Source organism: Apteryx rowi, unplaced genomic scaffold, assembly GCF_003343035.1.
Source record: "Apteryx rowi isolate R43461 unplaced genomic scaffold, aptRow1 scaffold_194, whole genome shotgun sequence".
Classification (NCBI taxonomy): Eukaryota; Metazoa; Chordata; class Aves; order Apterygiformes; family Apterygidae; genus Apteryx; species Apteryx rowi.
In genome coordinates, this window is record NW_020448241.1 from 377,436 (window position 1) to 396,675 (window position 19,240).

Consider the following 19,240-nt stretch of genomic DNA (forward strand, 5'->3'; position numbering starts at 1 on the left):
ATTAGTCTGCAAGCAGGAGAGCATCTAATAGGAGAGCATCTAATTTTTGCCTGATGGTGCTGTCAGGTCCAGCTGACTGAACTTGCAAGGGACTGGTAAACTTCCCTTTCACTTCCAGGTTTTCAGTACTAGTTGTTATATTAGTCTCCAGAAAGCAAGGAGGAAAGCTCATCAGTTTAAATTTCTACTTAGTTGCTTAAACAAGTTAAGTGAATTTCAAATATTTTGCATGTGCAGAACAGGTCATTCAGTACACGGAAATGGTAATCATTTGAATCACTTAATGAAGCAGCCTCTGTGTTGAATCTACATAAATGACCCCCTTAACATTTTGCTTAAAGTGATGCAAGAAAGAAAATAATTTATATGATAAAGAGGCACCCCTTTAAAAACAATTTATAGTGCAACTTGCAAAAATCGACGGTGATTTTGACAGAAGCGATAAGGATTAACTGTGTCAGTACAAAGTCATTTCACTAATGCTTTAAGCAGCACAATGTTGATCAAAAGATTGTTTATCATGTTTCAGCACATAACAAAGAGCATTTTCCGTGTTGTGTTATCCCTTAAAAACACTCTTACTTTCTAGACTGCCTTCCAAATGAAAGCAAAGAGATTCACACCTCACAGGCTCCAAATGCAGAGGACTGAAGCAAGCCTAGGTCTGACAGTCTTACCACGAACAGAGAAGCGTGCTTCTTTGCTGAAAGAAGAGATGACAGACCCTGCCCTCAAACCCGAGGTGCTAATTCACGGTCATGACCAGGACACATCCGCATCCCCTTCACCACATGGATATTTTGGCCCCCAATTGCTATCAGGATCTTCATGGAATATCAGCCATATCCAGCTCAGTCTCTTCTTTCATGGCAGCCCAATGGGAGCGACAGCTTGGAATTGCCTTTTTTTGGCCTTTTTAGGCCCCACTCCTTAACCAAACACCTCCAAAGGTGAGGATGATTCCTTCAGGCGCCTCAACAGCTGATCTGACCTAGGTTGACTTAAATATCACATCTATAACTATTATTTAGCATTAATTTTATGTTGTAGCCACACAAATTCGTTAGTCTCGTCAGGGCCCTGCTATATTAGACAGGGAAGATGGCAAGAGTTTCTTCTAGCAAGCAGGGCACTGAACTGTGACTTCAAAGAGCTGCACTCACTTACCAGATCATGCATATTGTTTCTTTGTCTCTTTGACAATTGATGTCACAAACTTAAGATTTCCATGCACGAYAACAAAAAGATCAGGCACTACTGAGATATTTTGCTAGAGAGGCTGTACAAAACCCTAGTAAATCACAATTTGTCTGAAAGTGTTTTTTGAAAGCCAACTAAAAAGGTAATTATGCTTCTAGTAGTTTGATGTTTTATCAATGCCTGAAGCTGCTTCTATTTTGTAAGATAAATATAAGGAAAAAAATGTTACTTTATTGCATTAGTTACTTAAATTCTTACCACAGTATTTGGGATTTAGAAGTGTGAGCAAATAAGAAACACAACTATATACTCTGTAATGAATAAACACTAAGACAGAGCTGACTTACACCATAATTCTGATACCTTCTTAAATGTTCCAGCAGTCATGTAGAATCACAAAGATTCAGAAAAGTGCAGACTGTTACTACACAACAAAGTTAGTTCACTAYGAGGAAATCCAGGTACATTCTTAAATATCTTTACGAAACAAAGCTTTTGCACCTTCAAAAATCACAAATCAACACCACTCTTTGGAGCCTTCCTGAGAACATCCAGAGCAAGAGCTGATAGAGAGCAAAACAGTACAAGGCTGTTGCATGCAATCCACATCTCACTATATGGCTTCTTCCAGAAAAGGAGTAAGTTTCAGGCTGGTTCTAACAGTAGCTATGATGCAGCCAAAAACATAAAGGTCAATCATGCCCCTTGAGATCCTACTGAGCTAGCATCCCAAGGCCACATTATCTCCACCAAGTAGCACACAGTGGTGCGGAAGGAACAGAGAAATATGCTTGCTTGGTCCCAGGGATCAAGAGCACCCCTTTCTGCTGAGGACTGCCCCCMGTGTCCTGACTCCAGCCTGGGATGAGGGGGATGGAGGGGACCTCCCTGGGAGCCGAAACAAACCCATGAGGGGACTTCGGAAGCCCCCTGAAGTCCCTGTGAATCCTATCAACATCCAGGGACATTGGATCAGAGCCAAACCTGGCCAGCTGGGCACAGCACACAGCCCTACTTACACAACACACGAGTTATAAAGCATCTCACTGYGCAGATGTTGCTGAATTTGTGTGTCAGAAGTTTCTTGCTTCCTTGGTTACCTCTTCTATTTGCTTAAGTAATGCTTAACGAAGGCTGAAGACTCCTTATCTATACAGCACAAGAAAGTAGAAAACTCTCCTAAGTCTGGCTTCCTCTTTGATAATCAAGTTAGTATTCTCCCTCTGATACAATTAAAAGTATGTTTAAAAGATCGGTCCTCCAGGAGCCATACACACACATATGGGGAAAGCAAATGAAATGTGACAAACGTACAGTAACCAACCATGTGGCAACTGCACATGAATCTCTGTCATAAATGCATCATCCACAACATTTTACGGTTTAAAGGCTCATTTCATTCCTCTCACTAATTTGCATATTAAATAGCCACATGTACAGGAGAAAGAGGCAAGGGGGTATTTACCCCAGCTAATGTTAAGCACTCAGTCTAGCTTAGGCAGCCTGGCAAGTAAGAATCTCCTCTCTGCAGGCTCCCCTCTTCTCAGTGAAAATGAGAGGCTCTTGCAGGGGGTGATGCAGAGCAACAGCATACTTTAGCGGAAGTAGCAATGACTATTTACTATACAGGCTGTCTAGAGAGAGCAGGCTCCTGAGCAGAGGACCTAGAGGGCAACTGTCCCCTCTGCAATTGATTACACAAGGAAGTTTCACCACTGACTTTATCACAGGATTTTATCATTGGTGTGTGTTTCTCTTTACATCATGACAAGAGCATTGCAAGAAAGTTTACTACAGAGACAAAATAATAAATGACTTTTCACTCTTGACTTAACAGCTTGCCAACATGGCAATACACACGTTTCAGTGCTACAAAGCATCATTCCAGTCTAATTGAATTCTTGTTTGACATTCAAACTTGGCACATGAGCTGTCTGAGAGTCTTTTTTGCGCAGAGTCAGACTGGGACACTTTGTAGGCTAATATCAAGCACTGACATACTGTACTGAGTGTAAAGGGGGGGGGGGGAGAGAGTTATTCCACCCCCAACAAAGTTTTATGAGTCTGACGCAGATCTTCTGTATATCAACTTGACTCACAATAACTTTGTGAAGATCATTTTCAAGCTTCTAAAAATATAAAAAATTAATACAATTACAGTTCACTGAAAAATTACCATGAAATACATTCTGAAAGCTAAAATCATTCACGGCAAAGTAATGTTCCATTTAATTACAAAGATTAATTCAGCCTTTATGTACGTGTCTGGTCTTTTCATTTTTCATTGAAAGCAGATGATTCAAGAGCCATCTGGTAAAATTGCTGCATACATATCACTGCATCTATTTAGGTTTTATGTATAGAAAACCTGGGAAAATAGGATGATGGATCTTSGTAAAACATAGAAAAATTCCATCACAGGGCTAAAGCCAAATCCTACAGATATCAGGAGAAAGTGACCCACTGACTTCAATGGGAGCTGGATTGGGCCCATCTTAATCAAGTATTTTATTTCCTCTGCAGGGGCCATATGAAATGTCAGTGATTTGCACATTGCAAATTGCAGTCAAAGGTGAAGTGGCAGTGCAAACACAAACTCTTTTACTGCTTGGTCTGAAATGATAAGATAATTTATTAAGAGTACTTGATCTGCAGTGAGCCGGCTAGAATCCACACTCGAGAATACAGCTAATCATCAGACTATTGTATTTATTTTTAAACTTTGGCTTAACCTTCTTTTCATATGTTTGAATCACGAAAGAGTCAGTCTATCAAACATACTTTTTCAAGATTTTAGGAGCTAGTGTTTCATTTAATAAGTGATTCACAGATCAGTTCACACTGCACCATATCCCTTTCCCCCCTATCTTCCCCTGTATTTTGTTAATTATTTTGGATGTTCTAAATTAATCAGTTATGAACATGGAAAATAGGGTTATTGCTCCATTCTTGTAACAGGTAATTAGGTAAATAACCACACCTAGCAAGGCAATAGAAATATAAAATATCATGGCATCAAATACACAAAGAACTGTTTTCAGTTAAATATAGGCTGTGGTTTCACAAGTAGCTGAGTCCAACAACTTTGTGCTGCCAAAACAAAAATAATGTTCAATTTTTCACTATTCTACCTTGCCTTTCACACTGCTATCCATACTTCTGCTCCTGCTGCCTAGTTCCACAGTCTCTTTGAGCTGCTTCAGGTGCCTGGCAAACCTTTCCAGCAGATTGCTCAGTTCACTAACACAGTAGAAATACATCCAGTTTTTTTCCCAGCTAATTCTCTGCCAGATCAGTGTTGTGGTTGAACCACAACACAGAGCTTACTTTTTCCTCTGAATCATCTTTTCAAGCCAAAGCCTCATTCAACAAAGAAAGTTTCCCGACAAGAAAACATTACCCACCACATTTATAAAAGGGACCATACATTACCATTCTAGAAAAAGTAGGGGAAAAGGGACACACAAAATTTATTAAGCAAACTGTTAGTATTACAAATTCAATCCTAATATCCACTAATTATCCACAAGATAATATTATTATAGTCAATAAAGTTGTAAGCACCTAAAACTTTAGTAGGACCAACATGCACAGAAGTGCCAAGAAAGCAACACTTTACATCAGTGTGTCACTCCTTCCTGTCCTAAATCCATTCTGCTTCTGCTTCTCTGGAACAACGGTTGGTCCAAGCATTGTGACACCAGTTACACTGGGATTAAATATTTAGTTTAAACTAATCCTGCATTAAAAATATTTATCCAGTTTGTTTTATTTCCATTTTACATTTATAACCTTTGCATGACAATTATCATGATTCAATTATTTTATATGTAAAATATTATGCATGACAGACAGGGATGGTAACTTCTGTGAACAGAACCAGAGTTCTGGAAATTAAATGCACACGTCTTCCTCTGTGATTATACAATATATAAATGATTAGACACATCCCTTCCACAATTTTGAATGAAATCTGTAGTTTGACTTCAGGGAATCAACAACATATCCAGTTACATGATCAAAATCTTAAAACAGTTTGTTTTAACCCCATCTAATCAAAAAAAAAATTGAATTGATGAATATGAAAAAGCTTGAGGAACTGTTTGGAAAACAAACACAAGAATCTCAAGCCATCCTTGGGCAATGAGAATGTAAAAAGCAGAGACTACAGAAAGGCACATTTCTTGATAATGCTACTCCAACAGCTCCACTTAAATCCTAGTATCTGGCTTTTGTTTATGGGTAGAAAGTTTGGGGAGGGGGGAGGTCCTTTGTGTGCTGGTGGGTATTAATAATTGCATCTGCTTTTCACTGGAGATACACAGACAAAAAGTCTCAATAAACAGGTAATGATGACCATTATATAGCTGATACCTGCATGAAGTTACAAACATATACAGACAGAATTTTAACCAAACACTGCTTCAGCCAATAGTAAAATTGTTACTGACCTTGAGAGAGATGAATACTGCCAAAGCTAAGAACGTTTTAAGATTTTACCCTAAAGTTGCATACCAAGCAGTGCATTCTACACCAGATTGCTTACCAGCTGTAAATTGGAAATATTTTCTCCAGTTTTAAGAGAAGGCATCACCAGAAGTAGTTTGTGGCTGCAGCTGCTAAATGCAGGGGGGTTCCAAGGCTGGTGACCTCCATTTCCTCATCCTTTTGACTTGGCTTCCCAATACAGAAGATGGAAATAATGATGCTTACTTTATCTACCAAGTGCACTAAATGTGTTGCTGATTTTCTTTTATTCTGGGCAAACCCCCAGCAACATTAAGTATATTCTAAGTTAAACATACAACAAAAAACCAACAGATTTCTTGTAGTGTCTCCTCAGATTTCAGCTCTGTTTTTCCACATTACCATTTTTTAATGAGGACAGACTAACTTCCTCATTCCAATTGAGTAAGAAATGTAGGGTCTACTTCCCAAAAGTAAGGTGAAGGAGTTACAGTGGGACACACACATTCCCACCTACCCTGAAAATCACATGCAGCACCATGCTACTTTCCCAGTGTCCAACACCTGCTCCTAGCCTCCCCACGGCTGGGGTGGCTTGTTCCAGTGCCATTGGTCTGAGACATGCTTCATGACCGTGTTGCTAAATGGAACATGGTCAAAGAGCAAAATGAATTATTTTGGCCTCTACCAACAGATGGTCTCCAAAACAACTCTCCAGCAGGATTCAGGGGACAGTATACCATTCCCAGCAAATATCATTAAGGCTGCACCAGGTTTAATTACCTCCACAGTCCTGCAACACTATCCCAGAGGGCTTTGCATCCTTGCATATCACCTCATGCCACATTCTAGGAAATACAACACATACCCTGAATATGATTAAAAACACTACCCTAGTAATCTGCACCTTGGCCTTCACATTATTTCAGACCTTTAGCTTGTAAAAACCTGCAGGAAATAGTAATTATGTCTTTGGGACACCACATGGGCCCAAAGGAGACACAGAGCCAAATGCTGTGTAGAGCAGATGTGACCAGTTCATGCCACCTGACTTTATAGCCGCATGAGTTCAGTATAAAGAGCCAAATCCTCCAAGACCAGGCCAGGACAGACAATTTCCCCTGGCAAACTCAGGGAAGAATACCTTAACCCAGTCCCTCTGCACTTATACAGAAGACCAGCACAACTGAGGTACCCAGTAAAAGATTTATTTAACCTCAAAGCATTACTGTCCAAAGGCAGTTTTAAGAGCCTCCAGTCTTCAGTGGAGGTGGGGTCATGCCTGTGGACCAGAAGAAAGGATGGTGCAAGAAAACCAAACAGACACAAACTTTGCTAGCTCCAGAACCAGAGGTGGAAAGCTGCATCGGCACATCACCGTGCCACCAGTGACTGGGCACTGTCAGCGTGGGGATTTCTGCATGCTATTCCACTGTACTTTAGGTCATTTCGGGTGTAACTACATGGATGTGACTGCAAACAGCTGGGAGCTCCTCCAGTTGCATTTCAGACAAGCCAGAAGTGAAACAGTCCTGGTCTGAAGGGACAGGCCATCATTAGCATGGCRCTGGGGCCCTGTGGCACATGCTGCCTTTAACGCAGCTCTCTAGCTCATGCACCAGAGTTAAGCTTAGCCATATCCTTAGTACTTTAGAAGACCATACCTCATGTCCTTATTTTCAGGGACTGCTCCATGTTTTCCAAGACACTTACCTTAAAAAAAAAAAAAAAAAAAAAATCGAAAACACACACACATGAACAAAAAAACCCCTGCAAAACAACCTCAAAGTCCTTTTTTATCTATCTTTTGAAATCACATTAGATATACTTACCCAAAACATTTTGCACCAGAATCCTGAGGATTTGCAGTGACAAATAACGAAATAAAGCCACCTTTGACTGGGCTTTAGCATGTTAGTGAGCTGCAAAATTATTTCGTTGCATTTTTTGTAGAAATTCCTTCCTGGGCTTGCCTCATTGCTCACCCCCAGAATTCCTCCTCAATCAACTCCTGCTGCCCACTGCTGTCATGCCACCTCTTGCTGCAAACACACATACCTTGCTGCAGAATCTTTTCCGCTGCTTTTGTTTTAGCTCTGGGATAACAACAGGTTTAACAAAAAACACTGCACTGACTGACAAAATAAAAGTCCCCAAGGACCTACAAAGTCTGGTGTGCTAAAGAGAAATCCAGCTCTGAMTGCTGTAACACATGCTGGGAGAGAGAGAGCCCCAGGGGCAGGGAAGGAGCAACTAATCTCTCTCCCAACACAGCTGTATGGGATATGAGTTATCACAGAGTTTCTCTTAGCAATTTTATGCAAAAGTGAATAACCTGTTCCAGAGAGGGACAACTTCTGACCTCAGCATCTGTTTGCATCAGTTTATATTCATTTAACATTTTCAAGGTTATCTTTGTCTACCAAAGGTCGCAGAGCTGCTTTCCCCCACCCCCGACCATGAATAATATCTGAAAAATCCACTTCTCATTTCTAGCTGCACAGCATCAGACCAAGCTCTAAGTCTAGATACAGCTGGGGCCAGACATGGCAGAGACTAGTTCTTACACTTCCCTGTGTCTTCAGTTCCCATTTTGGTTTTAAACAAAAACATTACTCTGCTCAGAATTTGCAGGTTTCCTCTGTTTCTAGAAAGAAATTCCTTTTGCTTGAACAGGGACCCTGATGTCCACAGTAGCAATAACCATGCCACTATCTGTTGTCCATACCATGTAGTATGGGGGGAGGAAAAAAGGTGTATACAGAGAAAAAACTGCAGGCTGGAGTATATTTAGAAGAAACATATGCAGAAAATACTCTGCTTTCTACTCAAGACCAAATCTCTCTCTTCAAAATCTTTATAGATTTTTATTTAAACAAGTTATAATTACATTTATGTATTTATTTATACCTGATGAAACCATTTTATGGTGGAACTCATTCCCTACCTAGAAAACTGAACAGAAGGCATGTCACAGCTTCCCTCCCAAACGAGGGCAGCTGAGAAAGCCTTTATTCTTAGACACAGCATCCTGACTTCTGAAAGGCCAGTAAGGGAGCAGCTTCCCGAATCTGATGATCTCCTTGTTATAAAAATCCCTTGAAGGTAAAGTCTAACAATACCAGTGCCTGAGGCATTTTGAAGAGCCATTTAACATTTCACAATTTTCCTACAGACCTCTGTGATTAGTACAGTACCCAAGGAAGTAAAAGTGCTACTAAAACATCTGAGCCTGAGTAGCTCAGTCTTGGAGGCTGAGGGCTCTGCGCCGCAGTCACAGCCCTCAGCCCCTCTTGCTGTAGTTTCTTGCATCCTTCCAGCTACTCCAGCAACTTTTCTCTCCATGCCTTGGGCATGCACATATACAAGACTTGGAGAAGCTCGCATCCAGCCAAGCCAAATGGCCAGTCAGAGCCATGAGCAACCAAGGGGAGGTCAAAGTCCCACACAGGGTGAAGAATTGTACACTGAACCTACATTTGAATTAACTAAGATACAGCTGTTATACCTAAAATGCTGACCAAATGGAGAGAAGGGTTCTGAAGGTACCAAAAGCAATTAAGTATCAAAGCTGAACTGAAATTCAAGAGGAATTAGGTGCAAAATTGTCATTTGGGCTATTATAAATTACCATCTCTACTCCACAGCATATTTTTTGAATAACTATTTGAATTTAGGCTTAGTGAATCACATTCTAAAATTATTTTGTTGCAGCCAGATTTGAAACCTGCTTTTTAAATGGTCCCCTGGGCAGCAAATAATGTCCAGTAAAAAACTTCCCCACATAGGTGAATGACTGGCAAACCAGAATATACATACCAAAAAGCACTGTGAGTTTGCACACTCACAGTAGTTGATATATATGGATCCAAATGAAACTACCTATTAAATGACTTACAGTTGCCACATATAGTGAAATAACCTGATACCTATTATGAAGAGGGGTATTGTATAAGTCTCTTTGGTGGAAAGCAAGTCTCTCCTTTAATGGCCAGTAAAAAAAGAACAGGACTCAAAGGAAGGCTTTGATTCACCCTCCCAAGCAGCTGTAGCTGGGACGGCTGGCAGGGTTGCTTGATCCTGCCTGTCCCTTCAGTGCCACTCACAGCAGTGAACATGCAGCTGGTTTCAAGATTGCACCAGGGTATAAACTAAGGCTTGTCAGGAACCCAAAGAGCCATTCAGCTCTCCTRTGAGGGCAGCAAAGCTGCAAAAGAAGATTAGGATAGAGGGTTTGAGGTGCAAGCAGTTTAAGCAGGCCCACTAAATCACCCTCAGATATTAAGTCAGAACCTGGTGGCTATTCTCACTTTCCTGCATGCTGCAGACCCGAAGCTGGCCCTCTGTGTCCAGACCTAAATCTAAGAGAAAGACTTGTGGGCCTGGGCTTTCCCAGAAATAAGGTGCATATGAGAACAGAAGGAGACAAGCATGCTACACCTTCTTAAACAGCAGTTAGTCTGACTTCTGCCTGGAAAGAGACAGTAGCCCTTGGAATTTGCTTCATGGGGCAGGGAAGTAGGATAATATTGGAGCTTTCTGCTTATGCATAGTCTAGTACCATCTCTACCTATCTCTGTATTTAAAACCAGGAATTGCAGGTATATTGGAAACAAAGAGAGAATTCAAGTAGATAGCTGTCTGTGCCCCCATAGACTCCCCCTCCAAATAGAAAAGGGATTCCCTCATGCCTCAATATGTATTACTGTTCAGCTAGAGTGCTGCACTCTCTTCACAGTCATTCCTCTACAGATGGTAATTTTACTTGGTAAAACAACAAGAACACAAAGTTAAAGCTAAAAACGTCTTTCAGGCAGACTTTTAGGGGTCATCGATGTAGGACTTCTTGGCCCTTTGGAAGAATTAAGATGCCTTTTAGCATACCAGCACTTTTGCATTGCATTTCTGCTACAAAAGCTTCAGATTCATCCCAGTTCCTGTGAGTCTGTGAATATGTGTCCATCCATCTTTCTGTCTCCCTCCTTCTATTTTGAGCATGAGGTTTGTCACAAATGCTTTGATGTCACACAACCATCCGGGCCTTATGGAGTTGTGATGCAGTCTGAAAAACGACAGCTGCGAGATCAGCATTAAATACAATTTCCTTTCCCTTCCCCTGTTTTTCACTATCTGTTTGCATGGTGCTCAGGTTATTAATGGAACTGACAYCCCTGTACAACTGAGTGAGCAGTAGCAGCAGCCAGATAACAAGGGAGAAGTTGACAGCAGTGATCTAACCCCAGAGATAAGAGATAAGCAAACATGCCGCGGCTATTAGTTTCGGCTCTGGCCAAGGGAGAAGAACATCTCCTGTGGCTGCTGAACAGAAAAGCCCAGTAATCCTGAGGAGGTTAAATTAAATTTGGGATGTGAGAGAGAATTTTGTTTGAGTTCAAAAATTAAAAAGTCTATGATGAGGAATAAGCAACTGACTCAAAAAAAAAAAAAAAAAAAGTGGTTGACCTGATGGAAAGTGAAGATTTATTTTTATTCAAGGAAAAGTGTGGAACACTTTCGCACTAGAAAGAAAGCATCTTTCATTCTCTTTATCTTCCAGCTGAAATATATTGCCCTTAACACTGGCATTTTTCAAACAGATATTTCAGGGAAGGCATGGGAGTGCTGGCCTCAATGTCCTGGACCAAATTCCAAAGTAGGTAAGTACAGCAAACTTTTAAAATCCCCTACATGATTTCTAACCTACACAGCATATACTTCCCTTCTTGCTTCCTGTCAATCTGTCCCCTTCTCTTCACCTATTCATGCACTTTGTAGCATAAAGATGAGATACACTGTGAAGATAAGCTCCTGGTGATACATTTAATGCCCAAGAGAACTGTCGACCTGTAGGAAAACAGTTAAAACGTGGCTGCCTCTTCTGAACTCCAACCCATGTTTCAACCATATCAGGAGACTTGGCTCATTGATCCATACAGTGAAGCTGTTACAATACAGGCAGGATCTTGATCTTTCATTTTTACATCAAAGCACTACCCCAGAAAAGGGCTACGCTAATTTCAGAAAGTTCACTTCCACAGAAAGAAAAGTATTGCTCAGGTTCCTTGGCACAGAACAGTATGATTTCCAGTTTGAAAATGACAAAGCTGTTGCAAGAAGATCTGAATACAACTTTCTCTCTCTAATGAAAACAGTAAATTTTGACATAAGCACTCACTCACTTTGGCTTTTGAACAGGAATTGCAATGCAATGAAAACCTTTGGAAATTTCTGTCTCTTTTCCTTGATTTTCTGAAGCAAGTCTGGCAGGTTCTACTAATGTTCTGACACAGTCTTATACTTTATAAAGTTCTCTGACATTTTTGGAACAAAAATATTAAGTCATCTCAAAAGAAACAGTGAAAGGTGTCTGGAATATTCAGTTTTGAAATTCCATCCCTCGCTCTTTATGAAGTATCATTCTTTCAGCCTCATGCTGGCCTTCCTTCCAGAAAAATTATTTTGCATAGGATGGGTCAACAGACCCCAGGAGGCACAAAAAGCATTTTTCTTATTGCTAAGCACCCAGTGACCATTCTCAAGACTAGATGTTTTGTCATCTCTGTGCAAAATTAGCATGGCATTAAGCAAGATTAATTTCAGCTCCTGAAGCTGTGGTGTCTGGCCTTTCTGGCTGGGTGTACCTCAATCTTAATGAAAAGCTATACTTTACAACTGTATCTAGTGCATGTTGTGAGCAGTCTATTTGAATATATGCAGTAGATTCCATACTCCCTGGACATATTGCAATGCCAGGGTTATAAATACACATGAGTGGGCATGAAAGAAGAACAGGGAACAAAGATTCTCTGGTTTTCCCACTACAAAGACTTAGGAAGAGTGGAAGACATTTTCCAGACAAACAAAAAGAGAGATTTTCTCAGACAAAGCACAGTTAGATAGTGGAACTCATTGCCACAGGAAGCTGTGGATGATAAAAATTGACACAGGTTCAAAAAGTTACTAGACAAACTCAGGACTGAAAAATCCTAATAAATTCAAAGACATCACTTGTAGATCAGGAAGCARCTGAGCTGCAGATTGTCAGAGGCCAGAGAAGGATAGTGGGAAAGTATCACTTTATGCTTCCCCTGTCCTTATGTTCATCTCTGAGCATCTGCTACTGCTTGGCCACTGTCCAAGCCAGACATCGGGCCTCTGGTCCGAGCAGTATGGCTGTCATGTTCTTGGTGAAATCACCCAGCCGCGAAGAGATAGGGACAACAGAGAGCTGGGAAAGATGGCAGGGACTCAACTAATTGACTGGAGGGCTGAATATGGCCAGAAAATTCCAGGTTCAGAAGTGAATGGCCTCAGTGGGATAACCCGCGGACAAGTATCTCATTTTAAGTATCTGTATTTTGTTAAATTGGGGTTTTTRCAGATGGCTTTTGAATTCCTAAGGGCTAGTGGCTTAAATTGCACTGCACTGTCTAGGGAAGTTTACTGTAGCTCTCCAAAGTTGCAGAACAACCCCCTTAGGCAAAACAAAGATACCTAACACTGCCTGAGAGACACATAGCTAAGCATTATCCTTATATTTTCCTGTGGTTCTGTTGCCTCAGTCTTCAGACTTGGAGAGATGAAAAGAGAACAAAWGTTGCGTATACAACTTCCTTAGAGAGGAATAAAGCCAAGCAGCAGGCAAGTTCAGTAGGCAAAAAATGATTGTACAGTGACCTTGGGATTTGTGCTCCATGACCTAAAGAAGTTAATAATGTTACAGAAAAATCTTATTACAGAAAAACAAGCTTTTTTTGGCTTGTCATCCATGCTTTAAAAATAGTATTGCACACCAACAAAATAAATTCCTACGATAAAGGCTATTTTACAGGAGATTTGCAAACTTTTAGAAAAAAAAGGCTTTTTTCTTCTAGGCTTCTGTGTAGAAGTCTCTTTTCCAAGCCTCTAGTTAAACCCAAGCACAAAGGGCATTTTAGGAAGGAAAAAAGTGATTAAGAAAGTAATGGCTCCTGTCCAGGAGGTGGAATAATTTTACATCTCAGTGATGATCTTCCACCAAATTATCCTTTGAAGAACAGCAGCAATAAATTACCATTTTAAAGATGAGAGCCCTGATCACACTAGTCATGTCAATGGTGTTTCAGTTGTGGATTCCCCTTTTCCCTGTGGCCCACCATTACAAAACACAGCTGCCAGTATCATTTGTGTGCCTCTGCAGTCTGCACCTTCATTGTAAGGAAAACAAAGGCCTCCCCTCTTTCCCTTCCCTCCTCATCTGCCAGCCTTTGCAATGGCTGCAAGGTGACTCAGAGCTTGCCCAGCGCAAGAGCAACCGATGAGAGCATCTTTCTGCGTGGCTTATATAACTTACATAGCACATACTTGAAGACTGTTGCCAGACACACCCTTGCAGCTGCACTCAATTGAATTATCTTTTCTTCAAACAAAGGAAAAATTTAATGACCCTTATAAAAGAGAGATGTTAAAAGAGCAAGAACAGGACTTTTTTTTTTTAATCAGAGATCTCCATTGAAAATTCAGGTTAACAGACACGTTTTAAACAAGTTTTTGATTATAGTCAAATACAGAGTGAAAAAAATGTAAGACTTGCACAGGGAAGAGGAGGAAGGACAGGGCAGAAAACAGCACATCATAGCACAGTGCTGAATTCTCGTCTCCGAATCGAAGCTTCTTTGGAAGCAGCATGAGCTCCATCCAGAGAATTAGGTGAGAACTGCACGATAAAGCAGACCAGATCACCTAAGTCTGTTAAAATCTTTCTTTGTAAATGGCTTTCAGATGATCTCATTTAAAACTGTGCCTCTATCATGGGAAGGGAAGGGAAGAGAAGAATAGAAGTGGATAAGAGAGGAGGAAATTATTAGATATTATCTTATTATATTGTTTTATTACAGAAGGAAAGACAAACCTTAACTCCTAAGTGTACAAGGACTAAGAGGATGATTCTTAGAGATCAAGGCTGCAAGAAAATTGTTCTCTGTTTCACAKGGAATAGTACTGGTTGATTTGATCCTTTTAATGCCATTTGGGCTCATCATATTAGAGAAACTGAACAAGTAGCACTGGATGTCCCCTCTGAGTAACTTAAAACAACAGAATTGACACAGTCACAGACTGAGAAATGTTTCAGTGTTTAGAAGGAGCTGACAGGCTGCTTAAAGCAAAACCCAAGTATCGATTCTACCCGAGGGCCTTTTGTAAGTCCTCCAGAAGTCGATGGTCCCTTTGATTGCAAAGCATCAGGCTGACAGCAAGGAATATCATGTTGGCCTGGGTCAAGTGCATAGGAGAGGGTGGGGACCAGCTGAGCAGCAGGCAGCAGAAAACATGCGAAACAGTGAGCATCCCTATCACGGAGAGGATTTGCAGTTATTCTCTTTAAAGCCTGCCAAGTCATTTGCAGTACAGTGCTGTCATCTAAAGGGAGAGCTACAATCACCTTGAGGAACAGAAGAGACATCTGAGATGAGATGTTTCACTAGGAAGGTTTTCCATGCTCACAGTAGAGAGATCCAGATCCTGCAATGATCTTATTCCTCTTTCAGGAAATGGGTAAAAGTTTCCTCATGACCCAAACGTGCCCTACATTAAAGAAAGGGCTAATGACAAAATAAACTGATCGCATGAAGTGGGACCAGTAAACAAAAGAACACTGTTTCTACAGTTCTTTTCTTTCCAGAGCATTCTGCAAATTCAAGAAAGCAGTAAGATTAAAAATATTGAGGAAAAGCTAAACATATGAAACACAGCCAATTTCCATGCAACATATGGTTCCTTTTAGGCAGCAACTCAACCCTACATTGTTAGAAGAGGCAATGCACCTGAATGGATAGAGCAATCTGCTATTTAGAAAAACTGGAAGGTATTTCTGGCCCCAGCTCTGACATTAGGCCCAGCCATTCCAGGCTGTTTTCTGCTTCAGTTTCTCATCCATAAACTGGGAATGGGGCCTAACCTCCTTCGATGAGGACCTTTCACAGCTACTGATGAAAACACAATAAAAAAATAATAATAATAATTCTTCACCCAACAATTCACTTTCTTTACTTAACTAATAATAATAAAATATGTGGCATCTTAAGTTCTAGTAATAGAAACAAGCAGAAGATAATCACACAGGACTGAAATTTGTTTCCAAGAAGAATATCTTAATAAAAAAATTCCATGGAGGCTTTAATAGCCACAGAAAACTGGAACAGTTATTTTATGTGGTGTTGGGCTCAATCCAACAATAATTGGCTAAAATGCTATAGTTTGCTGATACAGAAGTTCAAACTAGAGGATCCTTTCTGGCCTTTCAACTGAAAGAAGGTACCTGCAGCATCCCATTGCCCTCTGTCATAAAGCTGGGCACTATTTGAATAGTGCTCCAAAACAAAGAGTAAACCTGAAAAGTCCCCCAGCACCATACACTTTAACCCCCAGTCTGGAAATCTACCAAAATGCCTCTCTACACTGTTTCCTTCCGGCAAAGTAGCAATTTCCATGAGTCTGAATTTAAGCTTACAGTCTCTAGTCCTAAATAATCCTAGCCAATGTGCCTTGCTTTCAGTGTATCTTTTGGGGAAGGAAGTCAATCTTTTCTCATAAGGTACCTGAATCATTTGTCATTGGTGTCCAGAGTACACAAAGCACTAGTTTAAAATAAATTATTGTTCCATGGAGTAATTCTGGTCATGAAAAAAAAAGCACAATGAAATATGTGCTGAGAATTATTTAAAAATGTTTGTACCATATGTCAGAGTTTAAAGAGTAGTTTTCATTTCTTACTTTCACCATAATATTTTATGGCATATATCATACATACCTTCTTGTCTCTAATGTAAGGCATCAGCTATGTCAGCATGTGGAGATACTATTTCTCTCTAATAAAAAGTATTCTGCAAGAATGATCTGTTACTGCATAATTGTTACTGCACTAAGTCATTATGCAACACTTATTTGTGTCTTATAAGCCTAATCCTGTTTCTATTTCAGAAAACTAGAAAATTGTTCTTCAAATCAGTGAGAATGGATTTAAACCATTTGCTATTCATAGCACTAGGGCATGTAGCAGTACTTTTATTGTACAGTTTGAATCTAGTTTGTCATGCACTATTCGGCCCAGATTCACCCCATTAACTTCAGAAACTTAACTGAGATGCCTAAATTGGGAGCAAAATACCATAAGCTTCCTAAACAAGTAACAGAGGGAGACAGGTACCTCCACCCACAAAAGATCTGTCTTGCCTTCTGGACACCACTTTCTCTAAGATGGGAAAGGGAGAGCCCTTTAGGGAGTTTATTAATTTCTGGCAGTGCTTGTGTTGCTTCTCTGCTGGAAGGCAGATATCAGAGCTTGAACAAGATGATTAAGCAGACTGTTTGCTAGAAAAACAACATCTGACTTGTATATACCTTTACAGGTATATTGTTATTAAGGAAATAAATACAAAATCCTCCTTCTCTTAGTCTGCATCTAATTTGTCAAATACCTAAAATAAAGATCATTATATTTCTGAGGGTTTCTTTTAGGAAACAAATAAGCATCACAGCCAGTAAGAAATAACACCTGCATTCCATTTGCCATGAGGTTAGCAAGAAAAACTGCATCTTACTATCCTTCACCTACTTTAGAGTTTGGTGGTCCATTTACCCAGCTCTATTTCATTTGCAATTCTGCGAAGGGCACCACTGYATAAAATTTGAACAGGCTATATGTGGAATTTAAAACTTTCCAATAATCAAATGTCTCAACAGCCTTTTCTCCAGAATTATCAAAATAGCTTTGAAGTCCATGTTTGTTTTTAAATCAAAACACCCCTATTTTTATACAAACACAGCAAGCAGGAATAGTTCAGCATACCACTTTGTTCAGAGTGAGTATTTGCTAATTCAGTGACAACCCATTGCCTCATCAAATGCAAAAACAGTCCTATGCATTTCCCTTCACTCTTCTGCATTCATGCCTCTCCAGACTGCTGCTCTAGGGGCATAGCTCTGCATTTGGATGAGCTCCCTTTCCATGTATCACATGACGTAAAGGTGGGAAAAGACTGAAAAGCGTCTGGGAGATTTGAGTTCCTCCTGTCTCTGCCTTTACCTCCGCATTTTATTGTCACTCCATCTGAAAGCTATCAGGACAGGTAATGCCATCCTTGACTGTAACACTTCATAACTGGTATTAATCTATCAAGACATGGCTGCTCAGCTGGATGGTCACCTCCCTCCAGGAAGCTGGCTTTCAGGATGGGCTTCCTCTGGCGACACCAGCAAAGGTACCAGATATGAACTCTTCCTATTTTCCCTTCTAGGCTGGAGCCTCCAAACACCCTGAACTCTCACAGATGTTTTTAGACACTTTTATTTTGTAGCTTGGTGGCACAACTGACACCCCAATTGCAGATGTAGGCCTTATTAAGAAAGGCACTGTAGAGGCAAATCAGAAATCAGCTCACAGTCGACATCAGCCAGCGCCAGACTGGGAAAGATGGAGGAAGGGGAGGAAGAACAAGTAACAAAAATAACTTCAGGCAAAAGTAGGAGCTCRGATTGCTTAGGTTCTAGCAAAACAGAAGAGGCAACTGTCCCTTCATGAATAAAACAATGGATAAATATTTGGAACTGTAAATGTGGTCCATGAAATTCTGTTCTCATTCAAGCCAAATCACAATTTACACTGTGTTCACTGTGACAAGATTTTACCCACCATTTATATTTATTACCTTTTCATAAGCTTTCCTTTTTGTTTCAGAATCCATCCAGTCGTTTTCCTTTTCCAACATGTCAATAAAAGCCCAGCGAATTCCTTCAGTTAACTCCTCCATCTGCAAAACACATAGCAACCCCCCTCCCAGTAAACTAAGTTATGGCAGAATTATTATAAGAAAAGTTTCAATGAATGCAGGAATGATGAATATGGTAAGACCATGAATGATTCCAGATCTGACACTAAGTCCTCTTCCTTCTTGAAGGCTGGTTTCTTTTCTTTCTCCAGTCCTCAGATACTTCTTGTCAAGACAAGTTTCTTTTCATTTTCTTTTCTTTCAGTTGTACCACACAACCTATTCATTGCTGATCCTTTTATGTCACAATTGTGAGAATGTCTTTCTTGCAATCATAATAAATTCTGACAGAATCAGTGATTTGGGGAGAGTTTTGACACTTTACTTCTAGATCAGTAGCCCATACAGAAGAAGGAGCCAGCTGTAAGGTATTTACACAAGAAAAGCCTCTTCTGTAGAGAACATCTGTAGCCTTGTTTGGTTCACATCATTCTGAGACGCTCATTAATATTGCCAAAGAGAACTGAATTTGGGCTGACAGTATCATGATCCAAATACAAAACAGCATTTAAATATTCACCCAGTAAGCTCTATTTGTGAAGTATTCCTTTAATTTACTTATTGAGGGATGGAGGCCACAGCTCAGAACGCTCAGCAGCCTTGGCTGCTTTTGGGCTCTTGAACCACCAATGACAATTTGCATCTGTGCAAAGCTCGGAAAACACACAACCTTTTTGCTATACTAAACCACAAGCATGTCAAGGGTGAAAAGAAAAGAGAAAAGAGAAAAGAGAAAAGAGAAAAGAGAAAAGAGAAAAGAGAAAAGA

At 40.3% G+C, this 19,240-nt stretch overlaps 1 protein-coding gene across 1 annotated transcript in view; it reads right to left on the minus strand.

Moving 5' to 3' along the window:
- The window catches only part of PHEX (phosphate regulating endopeptidase homolog X-linked), a 103,338-nt gene that overhangs the window by 37,131 nt on the left and 46,967 nt on the right, over positions 1 to 19,240 (minus strand). Inside the window, exon 12 of the mRNA XM_026062860.1 lies at positions 18,354 to 18,455. Within this exon, the coding sequence (XP_025918645.1) occupies positions 18,354 to 18,455 (102 nt within the window). The remainder of the gene's footprint in view (positions 1 to 18,353; positions 18,456 to 19,240) is intronic.